The sequence below is a fragment of the Rhipicephalus microplus genome, chromosome X (assembly GCF_043290135.1).
Source record: "Rhipicephalus microplus isolate Deutch F79 chromosome X, USDA_Rmic, whole genome shotgun sequence".
Lineage (NCBI taxonomy): Eukaryota > Metazoa > Arthropoda > Arachnida > Ixodida > Ixodidae > Rhipicephalus > Rhipicephalus microplus.
The window spans coordinates 291,775,440-291,788,174 of NC_134710.1; the positions used below are offsets into that span (position 1 = coordinate 291,775,440).

Consider the following 12,735-nt stretch of genomic DNA (forward strand, 5'->3'; position numbering starts at 1 on the left):
CTAATACGGATTATGGTTGATTCAGATCTACACTGATCGGGATTGAAAGTGCCCGTGTGACACCGGTATAACATTCGTCACCAACGCTATGTTCGGGCCATGAGGATGGGAAGTGTGGGCTTAGGAGAGGCAATTACACCATTCACGGAAAACTGCTAATTACACTGAGAAAGAACTTGTTATAGTCAGCGCCCAGTATTCCTGTAGTCTCCGAGACACGGCCGCTTGGCACATGTGGCTGTGCCGCGAAGATTCACTACACACTTACAAAGTTACTATACTGTAATACTCGGGCGCTGGCACTGTGAGCCTTTGTCAGCCTGCCCGTTGCTGCAGTTTTCTATGATGGCCTTTAGAATGCTGACGCATACTTTTATTGCGGGCAAAATGCACGAGCCCACGCATAACAAAAGATGCGGGAAGCGTCTGTCATTGCACGCTCGAAACAAACTGTCTGTAACAGTATCAACAGTACACAAGTACAGTGGGCAGCGTCCTGTTTTCGCACCAACTTGTGCAGTATCGACAAAGTTAAGGCACGAGTATAAAAGCCGCACAGAAAATGCCTTTTACAGAGCGTGGAGCCTTTCACTTCCCATGTATACGTATTCAGACCAGGGCGAATGAGTCATGGGGTAAGCCCCTCTAGTTGCGGTGTCGTCAATGTTGTCATATAAGTGCATCTCGGGTACAGTGGATATATCATGACGGCGTAACGGCTGTGATATCATTTGCGAATTTGGGCACACTCCTGTTGCGATTTCTTTTTTGGATACGCTAACTGTCGAAACACCGCAACTCGAACGGAACGACTATTTGCTTTTTGAGTAAAGAAAGCAGGTTCTTTACTCTCAACGGTCAAGCCACTTGAGCGCTCCAGACAGTGGCGTAGTGGGTGCAGTTTATACTCTGTATATGTATAAACTGCAAGTCTAGCATGTATAGTGTATACACGTGGAGCACACAGTGTTATACGTTCCCAGCCAAAACTGTCAAGTAATCTAAGCTTTGTATCGCATCGGACCGGTAGCGAGCCTACTAGAGTGCCACTCATTTTAATGGATATTCCTGATTCAAGCAAACATGCATTTCAAACATGGAAATTGGCGCGTGAGGTCCGCCCGTTCGCAGATGTCGCCCCATTCGTCTCGCTCTGCTTTCTTCTCTAACGAATGCAGTTAAGGTGTAGCTATGGTGTTTTCTTGCTTCGCTCGCTTAGTAATAACATCACCGAAATTCGCAAATATTACTCAGTTCTGACTTCGCGAGTGCATCTCACTTGTTGTGTGCATAAGAGTCGAGTTCTGATATATGTGTTGTGATGATTTTGCAGGTCATCGGGCCGCCGGGTCCACCAGGCCTACCGGTGGGTATCACTGATTTGATCGCATGCGATAGACTTCATGTACTTCTCAAGCTGACTCCTACATTGTTAGTTTTTTTTTTCATTAAAACAAACTTGTCTAGCAGTGACAGAAACCTAAGCCATGCCAAATTGTAATCGTTTAAAGAGGTTATAAAAGGATACCACTTCCAAACATCTTGACCGGTATAAACAAATCGGCCGCAAATTGAAGATTGCAATATGTGCCGTAAATTAATCATAATGCTCTTTAACAAACCTTAGTCAACAGCGTGTACTAATTAGCTCAATTTTAGCCGTTGTGGATAACTCACAGTTTATTTCCAAGCAGGTAAAGGAATAACATTCTTCGAAGCCAACCTTGTGTACTTTTTGAACCAAATCTACTACACCCCAGAGATATTAGTCGAAAGTGAGTGCTGATCGCATCGTTCTTCGAACGTGCTTTGGACGTACGTTTTAATTGAAAACTGCACTTTGCTACATTGTGCTCATTGAAGAGAAGGAAAAAAAATGATTCTTTTCAAACGCTACAGCTCTATGTGAGTCTATTTCGAGCGACACAGCACAGTTTCATCACATCAATAAACTCCGGCCATTGCCTCACTTACTTGCCCCGCACACGAATCCTTTTTCATAACTTCTTTCTTTTTGTATTGCTTTCTTTAACTTTCCTTACTTTCGCCTGTACACGTGTGTGTGCAAAGAATGTGTACATACCACCCGGAAATTGGTTTAGCCATTTGTCCCGCGTAAAAAAAAAAACAATTACTCGCCTTCGGCGGTTTGTCTGCTGGCTACGAAGGGACATACACCGCGAAAGTGTTCGCACACACCACTTATTTTTCTTTTTTCTAGTCACGTTGACGTTGTAAGGAACGGTGACATTTATTACTTTCCCCCACCGCGTTCTATATCAATTATGAAGATCAAAGAAATGAACAAGCATAACCGACTTAAATCAAGGAGAAAACCCGAGTTTTTGGACATTGCCTCCGTGGTCAATCCGAAACGGAATCCTGGTTTGTGTTTACGAAGCAGTCCTCACGTGATTCGCAAGTACACAGACGGAATGATAGGGATAGCGGACGTAATTTATTTTATCGCTCACTTCCCTTAACGTATCGAGACCGGGTGGGTAAGGAGAAAAAAGCGATATTGGCACCTGCATGTGTTTTTTTCTTCTATTTTTATGTAGTCCGTTGTTACCCGCGAGAATTTGTTACTAATGTGGCGCGCAAACCACGCCGCTACGTTTTAGAGCTTTCGCGATCGTATGAGATCATTATGTCAATGAAGACTACGCACCGGACGCGAATGAACAAGTTTAATCGCTCGCTTTCGCGAGCACCAGCGATGGAGCTTTCGATGCCGCATATATAAATGTCGACGCGCCTGACCACATTGCAGATTACCGACGGCCGACTCTCTGTTCTCTGATATCAGCGCTCAGCTTAAGTGTCTTGTGCTTTCCGCTTTAGTTTTTCGGGCAAAAGTTCATCCACATAAAGAGTTCCGCATCTTTTAGGCCTGCTAATAGTAATAATATCTGGAGTTTTACGTCCCGAAACCACGCTTTGAATATGAGAGACGCCGTACTGGAGGGATATAGAAACTTTTACCATGTGGTGTTCTTTAAGGTGCACTGACGTTGCACAGTACACAGGTCTCTACCATTTCGCCTCCCTCGAAATGCAACTGCCGTGGCCGGGATTAAGCTCGTGACCTTCCGGCCAGCAGCCGAGCACCCTAGCGGCTGATCCACCGACTGATTCATTGGAATGAACTTCCGAGGCCTGCTGCAGCCTGCTTCATTATTACGGTCATGCTACAATATAATTGAAGACAGGTCACATGATTTGAACAGGAGCGCCACCAATGGATGGGGGTCTACCCGCTATACGCAATACTTTTTGTCCTTAGGAAGAGAAGAACAAGCACTCATTTATATTGGTTCTGGCGAAGCAATAGCGCGGAAGGCAGCTTTACGTTATGGTTCTATCTCGTTCCTGGGAGTTATTTTGATTTTCATAGTAGAGCAAGTTGGTTAATGATGTATTGGTAAGTTTTTGCCTCCTTGTATTTTCTACGTAATGATGACGGCTTGATGTCTGGTGTTGATTAGACCAGAGGGGAAGACTTTCCAGAAACACCCAGATCAATTGGACCTGTCGCTTCTCTCTATACTCGCTCAGGTCTGCTCCTGCTGTCATCTGTGAAGAAGTCCCGAACGACGGGCTGTGTTCAAGCATGTGTCTTAAATTCACTCGTTGAGCTGAGTGATTTATTAGATGCGAAGCAGCTCTTTAAGTAGCCTGTGTAACGCTGTCCGTCCGTGTCTCCATGACAACGCGCCGCATCACAATCCCCTCGCCGCATCTGCTGGAACAATAGCAAGTATAAGTCGCAGTTGCGCGTTGACGTCGCTCCCTCCCTCACCCGCAGCAGCTGCTGGCTCCCCCGCCAGCTCGCAACACACTTCTCACTCGCTTCACTCTCTCCACCACCTGCAAAGCTCGACCACACGTCGAGTGGAAACACTAGACAGATTTATATGCGCGTTCGCAGCAGCCGTACGGATGCGGCCTGCCATTACCAATGGCTAGCAGTCTGCGTCCATATGGCTACTGCGGACGCCTGACAATCTATCCACTCTTCAAGCTCGTTCATCTGCGATGAAGCTTACACGAAACCGAACCCATCTCCTGTGTCTTCGCGTTTCAAACAAGCGTTTACTCGAGTAAACGCCACACCGAATTTCGCTTCAAACCGTTCTTCCAGCACCCGCGTCGACGCCCGTTTCGACCAGGTCAACGCCGTGCGCACCGCTACTGCTTCGCATCCCATCAGGGTTCCCTTCGGAGAGATGGTCCATAATTTTGCTCAAACTCGTGCTATGTATGGTTTGTGTCTTAACAAATATAGCTGTATATATACCTATGCGCAAATTTTATCAATATGTGTTCAGTCCTTGGAATGTCCGCTGGATGGCGGTGCTTCTATATGAGAAATATATGATGAAAAGATGCGAGATGGTGGTACTTGGAATGTTGAATAGGTGGACGAACGGACACACAGACAGATGCATGGACGGACACACGGATGGACGCACGGATGAGCGCAGGAGCGGATGCATGGACGAAAGCAGGGACGGACGCACAGATGAACGTGTGGACGCACGAACAGACGCACGCACAGACGGGCGGATGGACGCACGGGTGGCCACACAGACGCACGCATGGATGGACGGAAGCAAGAACGAATGGACGTATGGATGCTTCGCCCCACTATCCATCATTCGCGCCGTGGATATGCTGCCATTTTTTGATAGATCAATTTGATGACCAAGAAAACCAACATCAACGTCCTACGGAATTTTAAGTTCTTTCGAACATGTCTATCAGTGTTGTATGAATAGGGTCCCAAATCGTATACGCATTCACTAAGGTTTATTGAAATTGATTGTTCAGTGCTGTTGCGCAAGAGGACATACTGATGCGTAGAAAACCCAGCACGCATTTATAATTCCCATTAACGCAGTTCGCATGCACATTCCAGGCTCAGTGTTAAGTAAGGTGCACGTCGTCGCTACATTGCCTTCTCTGAAAAAGAGCTAAATGCGGGCCAAGTCGCTCCTGAAAGGAACAATGTCGCCAGTGCAGAATCGCTCTACTCTTACGGCTTTAAGATTCGTCAGCCAATCACACCCCCAGTAGTGTAGACTTAGCGATAAGTGATAGAAAAGGCTCGTTATGACATTAGATACGAATCAGTCATCCGCGAAAGGATTGCTAGAAGGCATATTTATATAAACAGAAAATGTTACTGTGTTTTGGAAATATCGCAGCATTGAGAACTTCGAGCGATGCGTAGCGCCTCTAAAGGATGAAGTATAATGGTGAAGCTCTTTACTGAATACTCAGTCAAATTTCTCAATGCCATAACAGTGTGTTCAGTATCAGCGGTAAAACTTGTGTAAAACACTTGTTAAAGCACACCTAATCAAAGGATTCGGAAAACTTTGTTGAACAGTCTACTTTTGAGTGAGCGTTGATAACAAAATAACTTTGACGAAGTTCATGGAAGAGCTACCCAAACATTTGTTGGCTATGACGTAAGGAACACACAGGGCTCAACATAACTGACTAGTTGATAATAATATGCTTGTTTTGTGAGCTTCACAGTACGCTACTCTGGTACTGATCCACACCTACGGTTCCTGATTTGCATACGACAACCAGCTTCTCCTCATTCTAATTACTGGGCATAGGTGCACGCTGTGGTACTAGTACTTATTTTTAAAAAAAACTTGAAAAACGTTCAAGCTAGTGTGATCACCAGGAACTCGCTGTTTGCTCGGGGAAAATATGGATAATTTCAATGAATGTGTCATTGAAATCAAGAAACGAACAAACAGGAGCCCATGTCAGAACGCAATAATCAGTGCGAACGTCCGTATGGCAAGCAGCGCGTGAAGCGATGACACAGAAGCATTATTCAACTCGTCACGGCAATCATAATATCACAAAGTTCAGTATTTAATTACCTATAGGTCACCGACAATGCTCCTGTGTATCCGCTTATTGTGAAGCCTAGAAAAGAGTGACGTGCACAGATGCCATTTGCTTTTTGCTCAGCCTGATCGTCTACCTGGTCAGTAACAGCATAGGCTATACGAAAATGGCAGACTTGTGTTTGGTGGCATATTTGTACTACCTGTATTGTCCCGACAAAATCGGTAATTGCTCATTGCCACAAATGGACCACCTTCAGATCGAATGGGCTCGTAACGAGCACCACATTGAAGGGTCTCATGATCGAATACGTTAATCTTGTAATTCACTTTTCTGTAAGCCTCAAAATACCATCTGAGCATATATCGATAAGCACGCGGAACACCTCTCCTCTTTTAGTGTTCGTTTACGTGAGCTACAACCATTGGTAAAACTTAAGGTCACATACTTCTGTTGGGCGCTTTAAGTTAGCTGTGCTTTCAAAATGTTCACGGACTATGTTGGCAGTTTACTGCACAGACGACCCAATATAATTGAATTTTTTTGTCACTGGGTTTATTTAGTGTAGCAAAAGAAATGAACGGACTGAAAAGAAGCACATAGCAGGAAACCGCAGAATTATTGAGCTGCATGAATGAAACGAAATTAAAAAAAGATCCAAGATAAACGCTAGACGGAAGCGCTCAGCGATGCTGGCTATCGTTCATGCAACGGATTGGTTTTAAATTCAAAACATATTTGGCATCCTTCTGCATTGTCTGAAAAAAGAAAAGGCAGATGAGGAAGACTGATCTCCCGCTTTGCTTGACAGCTGTTCATCGATGTAATAATATTCAGGACAATAAATAACGACGCTGTTCGCCGCCATACACATCTATACACGTCTAGATCGAGCACGTACACATCTGGCAGGTTTGTGCACCGCAGCCCCGTTGAGTTGCTGTTTTAGTGGACCTTTTACTAAAGAACAACCGTGCACACTCCAAATTAGACGATGGCACTGTACAACACGGGTGGAGAAATGCGCTGCTATTGCAATGCCCGCACATTTTTATATATATAAAAAAGTGGCGCTACGGGCTACGTACGCCAAAAACCCAGCAATAGCTGCTACATTATTTCTCGACAATTTATTTTTGTATTTAGTTGGCTCGCACTTATATTATCATTTGCAAATATTTCGCTACTCACATCACCTCTGCTAAGTTCGACTCAACATTTTTTTTCCCTGTACGAAGTTAGCCTGTTATTCGAGCAAAAAAAAAGGCCGCTTGTGCTTGTGGCGCAAGGCGTACTAAGAAGCCAGTGGTCAACCTAATACCGATTCCATCGGGGCACGGATGGAATCAGCTTGATCAGATCAAGCCTGGCTTAATTCAACACAGCCTCAACGAGCAGACTTGTGAACCAAGACTTGATCTCTATTTATCTTAATCCCGTTCAATCCGGATTTGTATATCCACGCACATACGACTGACTTGATCCCGGAGGGTCACAATCAAAATGTTCGATTGTCTGAATGAATGAGCCAGGAGCGGCGCCAACGAGGAGATGAAGATCTTCGGCCCCCCCCCCCCCCCCCTGCGGCTTTGCCAAGGACCAACATAGTCAAAACAGAATGAATAAGTTTTCCACCTTCCTGCTCACCTGAAGAAACTTACTTGTCGTGCTCACCCTCAACACGATTTCAATACAATTTATTCAGCGAAATCGTGGAGTTCATTTGTGTGATAGCGAGGCTTTGAATGTACACTGTACTGTTTCTCGGAATTGTGCACTAACATTTGTCTGTTCAGCGCGGCACTCGCAGAACAAACAAGCACCTCCGTCCAGTTGGTACAAGTGCTCTGAGAATGTCTTGGCCTTCCGTGGTGAACTTTCAACCACTCTGGACAAACTTGACAATCAGACTTTGTCACAAGATAAAATCCTTGGAGCTTATACAACGCTCCGGTGTTGAAAGCATTGCTTTGCTTCTTGTGGACAAGCGGACTCATACAGACAGACTTTGAGGAAATGTCGAGCATTATTTGCTGTCATACCACAAATATTTCCCCCTTTTGTTTTCTTGTTTTAGTAGCATTACTTACTATCATCTTAAACCCTGTCACATAGGCACTTTTGATCGCGATCAGGGCCATTTCGAATTGAGCTCAATCAAAATCAGGTGCTTCTACGTAGTCACATTTCATCGCAATCAAGCCCGATCGTGATCGAGGCGATTGTGATCCTCTTATCGCGATGAGGGTGCGTGATCATAATTTTCCTGACGGTTGCGCTAATCTCAATTCAAATTATGCTTTACCGTCTAGCAGCAACTAGCTTGTTATAAAGATCAAGAGGTCCTGTCTGGATCGGCTCTGATTGCGTCAAAAGCGCCCGTGTGACACCGGTATTATATTTACTATATGCTTTTTTCTGCAACACAGCGTAGCCAAGTGGCTAGAGAAATAGCAGATCTCTCCTTTTCATATATCTCCTCCTGCTATTCCTACTGCAAGTTGCATCAAGCGGTAATTCTAGTCGAAGTCGAGTAACGTTTTACGGTTAACAAGACTTCAGCTGCCTTACACCTCATAGCTGTCATCAAATTTTCGTAGAAGACGCGGTGTGCTTGAGTCTGACATATAAAGAAACTTTCGGGATCAAAAATGAAAGCTCACTTCTCACCGACCAGCAATGGGCCGTCGAGCAGGCCCACGAAGCGGCCGCCAGGCACCCTCTGTCGGTCCCTACGTGGGAGGCTCCTTCTACGCGCTGAGCGCGTCCTGCAGGACTGAAATAAAGTTTTTCCATTCCATTCTATTACATCGCTCGTTATGCTTTTCCTTCGGTTCGAAACCGTCGGTGTATGTACTAAGGATACATCCACACGTTCATGGCAAATTAATGAGCTCGAATGTGTCAATGCTGAATTCTTTTAGGATATTCAGGCACATCCGCTGCACAAGCAGACACTGCTATGACGTGCTCAGCCAATTCCCGCAGTCGCGCACGGCCAGGAAAGTTGAGAAGAGAAGCGCAAAGTTGCCCTTTTCTCAAACGCCTTCGCCGCGGTGGTCTAGTGTCTAAGGTACTCGGCTGCTCACCCGCAGGTCGCGGGATCAAATCCCGGCTGCGGCGTCTCCATTTTCAATGGTGGTGAAAATGCTCTAGTGCTATGTGCTCAGATTTGAAGGCACGTTAAAGAACCCCAGGTGGTCAAATTTTCCAGAGCCCTCCTCTACGACATCTCTCATATTCATATGATGGTTTTGGGACGTTAAACCCCACATATTCATCTATCTCTTCTCAAACGGTTCCTTTTCATACACAAGCCTGTGCTTCTCACTCTCTTCGGAAATGGGAGCGCCTGCTTTTTCTACGTCAAACAGCAGAGAGTGAGCTATCATCCAATAGGCGACATAAATCAAGAGTAGCGTTTGGATAAGATGCACTCCTTGCCACAGGGTGCCGGCGTTATTGGCTAACATTACATGGTGAGTCACACTTGCGCTCAGTGAAAATTAAGCAATTACTACGGGAGAGAGTGATCGTCTTGATCACACGCGCTGGCATAATTTCTCCCCGTGCCGTCTCTTCCCGTGGGCAGGGAAAACGGGGAACATGCCCCTTCTCACCACCACCCCTTTCTTCTACAGCCATGATGCCCGTGTCTCTTGCTGTGTCGTGACGTATTCGCGAAATTCGGAGGTCATTCGGTGATGACATGAAACAAAAAACTGTGAAGCACCCAATACACTGACGTTTCTGGCCTATGAGGCATACAAGGCTAATGCCTAAATATGTTTTACACATATATCGCATACGACTACTCATCTATTATATTTGCAAAGAACACGTGCTTCCATTTGCCGTATAAGACCAGGTGACGAAGCTAGTTTTTCGAAAACTCGATCAAAAAGGGGTGTCTGAGAACTGTTCAGTCGAATATTTAGTTTTAACGGTTGGCTTTCTTCAGTGAATCGTTCATTCTATAAAGTTTTCTTGCAATCGGCCTTTTTTTTTTTCTTCACGTGCTGGTCACATAGGGGCCGCCTGGATTCCAGGGTCCTCCCGGCATCAAAGGCGACAAAGGCATCGACGGCCAGAAGGGCGAACAGGTGAGAAATAATTAAACGCTGCTCTACTGATGCTTCGTCACAGCGTCAACTACGCGTCAAATACACAAATGGATGCGCGCTAACCACACGTTTCAAGATTTAGCGTAGGCGTTCAGTGGGTCTAAATTCTAGACACAGGCACGTCAGTCTGTGTTACCGTAAAGGTGCCTTGCGTCCTCATATGGCATTTAAAAGAAAATTTCATGGGTGATTATATAATTATTACTTTCAATATGCTCCATGTAGTACCTAACGCCATTCTTCACTTGCTGCGGCGTTCTACTTCGGAGGTATAGTTTACTGGTTTCATTCTAGACCTGCAAAAGCAATGCTCGTGTCCCGTGCCCTTCTATCTTTTTTTGTCAAATGCTAGTGAATATAATCATGAGCCTACATAACGGCCACGGCAAAAAACCAAGTCACCTACCAGAAATCTCCAATTCACCATTTTTTTGCCCCATTTCACGCCAGCCAATTCTTTTCACCCCCCTCTCTTTAACCATCTGCCGTCCTCAGTTGCGTTGTCAATTCCTTCAGTATCCATTCCGCCGCTGCTTTAACTGTTCACTGATGATCTGCAGTCGAGGTAGTGCCTATCTTTTCACCCCCCTATCCCCTTACTCTTGCGTGGGACACCAATCCGGGCGGGCATCTGGTTTACCATCCTGACTTCCGTTTCTCTTCCTGGTCCTTCTCTTTCTCTAAGTAATGCAAATGTAAAACGTTAATATGTAGCCCGCCTAGAGAAAAGCGTCAGTAGATAAGAGTTACACGGGAATCCTCTGGTATGCTACCCCTCATAGTCCTTTCACTGCTGTGTTTATTGCTTACACACAAGTAAATATTCATTTTTCCACTTCATTTAGAGCTCACTATAATAATAAACTGAGAACGTGTAATATTTACCAATAATTACAAGTAATAAATATATAAATCAATATTGTTTGGTTGCCCCGCCGCGGTGGTCTAGTGGCTAAGGTACTCGGCTGCTGACCCGCAGGTCGCGGGTTCGATTCCCGGCTGCGGCGGCTGCATTTCCGATGGAGGCGGAAATGTTGTAGGCCCGTGTGCTCAGATTTGGGCGCACGTTAAAGAACCCCAGGTGGTCGAAATTTCCGGAGCCCTCCACTACGGCGTCTCTCATAATCATATGGTGGTTTTGGGACGTTAAACCCCACAAATCAATCAATCAATAATGTTTGGTTCTACAAGAACATTGCTTTGTGGTCAGAATGCAGGAACAATACGTAATAATATCAGTTTGCATGCGTACTTAATTTTGACGCACCTTTAGTATAGCCCACTGCTCTTACAGGGATTATGAACTTTCAAATTTCATTCGCGGAGGTCAATATGGTGCAGTCGCACCATGCCGTTTCCATGGAGAAGCTGCAACAAATCAATAATTGCGTGGGCGAAATTTACCTGTCGTATACTAAGTGATCTGAAAATGGGTTACTTTCAAGCATTAAATTCTGACACTGTCAGGCACAGTTGTCTACGAAGTCTCTTTTCTGCTGCAGCAGTCATCTCTATTCTTGAAAAATGTCCTCGAACAAGCACTCTGTATCTGGACGAATGCAATAAAGTGTTGCAACCGTAGACTTCGTTGTTACTGTGGCGTCTTCCGCAGTATTTCGCGTATTCGTTTACTAAGCGTGTTTCTTGTACAAAGCATGTTAACGTAAACATCTGGAAACTTTTGAATTGTGTTCATAATACAAAGATGGTTTCTGTTTTGTAGACAACCATGGAAGGCATATGTTGTCTTTGTTCACATTTATTTTTCAGGGTGAATGTTCCGATTTCCGATCTATTTTTCGCAAAAGCTAAACATAAACAGAAAGTGTTATCGACTGCCTACCGTTTCTATAGGTATACGTGCCAGCGTCACTGCTACAAAACATGTCATATAGCGTGAGCCATTAGTATGGTCCATTTAACATTATATGCGAAGGCAGTTAGTGAAATTAGCGGAAATTCTCGGTTCATTCGGAAGCTCATTAGGGCAAGTCCCGGAAACTACGTGATAGCGCAAATGTCGCCCATTAGTTGCACTATGTTGGTCATTTTTATTATAACTACAGTTAGTTTGGTCTGTTCCACCTTGGTACCTTACAATTTTTTGCAATGTGAAAAGACCCAGAACGTCACAAAGGCCACATTGACAAAGCAGACATCTTTCGAACAGGGTTTATGACCACGCCTAATTAAATTACGTACACGTAAAGAAACTGCACTGTCTAATCTCTGCATGAACCGAACGTTACTGAATTTCCGCGGCTGATGTAGGCTATGTTAACGCACCTGAACTGGCGGAAGTAACGTTTTCAATGACTACGTATGCCAAAAAGAAAGAGGGGGGGTTAGTTGTTGAACACGGCAGCACCCATGGATACTGCTTCCGCATGAGTTCACGTAATTGCTAAGCTCTCACTATTGTTGACCACAATAAACTTTCTTCCATTTCGTCTACACCCAATGTAAGCTGCATGGGGGCATAGTGCATCCAGTTTCTAAGACAATTCAGCGATACCGGGGTCTGTATGCATGACCAGACGCCGCTTCGAAAATGACAAGATGGTTGTGCATGAATTATCTCGATTTCGACAGGCCTGGCACCAGATCCTACGTTGTCTTCAACGGCGTCTTTTCAGCTGCTGGCCTTCCCGTGCGTACTGAATGAATGCGTATATCGTGTAACGTATCTGCTCATAATGTATACTTATAAAGTGACAAATGTTATTCTAAAATT

The 12,735-nt window shown here is 44.9% G+C and overlaps 1 protein-coding gene across 7 annotated transcripts in view; it reads left to right on the forward strand.

Annotated features, from left to right (window-relative positions):
• The window catches only part of LOC119162170 (uncharacterized), a 515,775-nt gene that overhangs the window by 466,316 nt on the left and 36,724 nt on the right, over positions 1-12,735 (forward strand). For all 7 annotated transcript variants that reach the window (XM_075879320.1, XM_075879321.1, XM_075879322.1 and 4 more), the window contains 2 exons: positions 1,334-1,366; positions 9,909-9,980. In XM_075879320.1, coding sequence (XP_075735435.1) covers positions 1,334-1,366; positions 9,909-9,980 — 105 coding nt within the window. The remainder of the gene's footprint in view (positions 1-1,333; positions 1,367-9,908; positions 9,981-12,735) is intronic.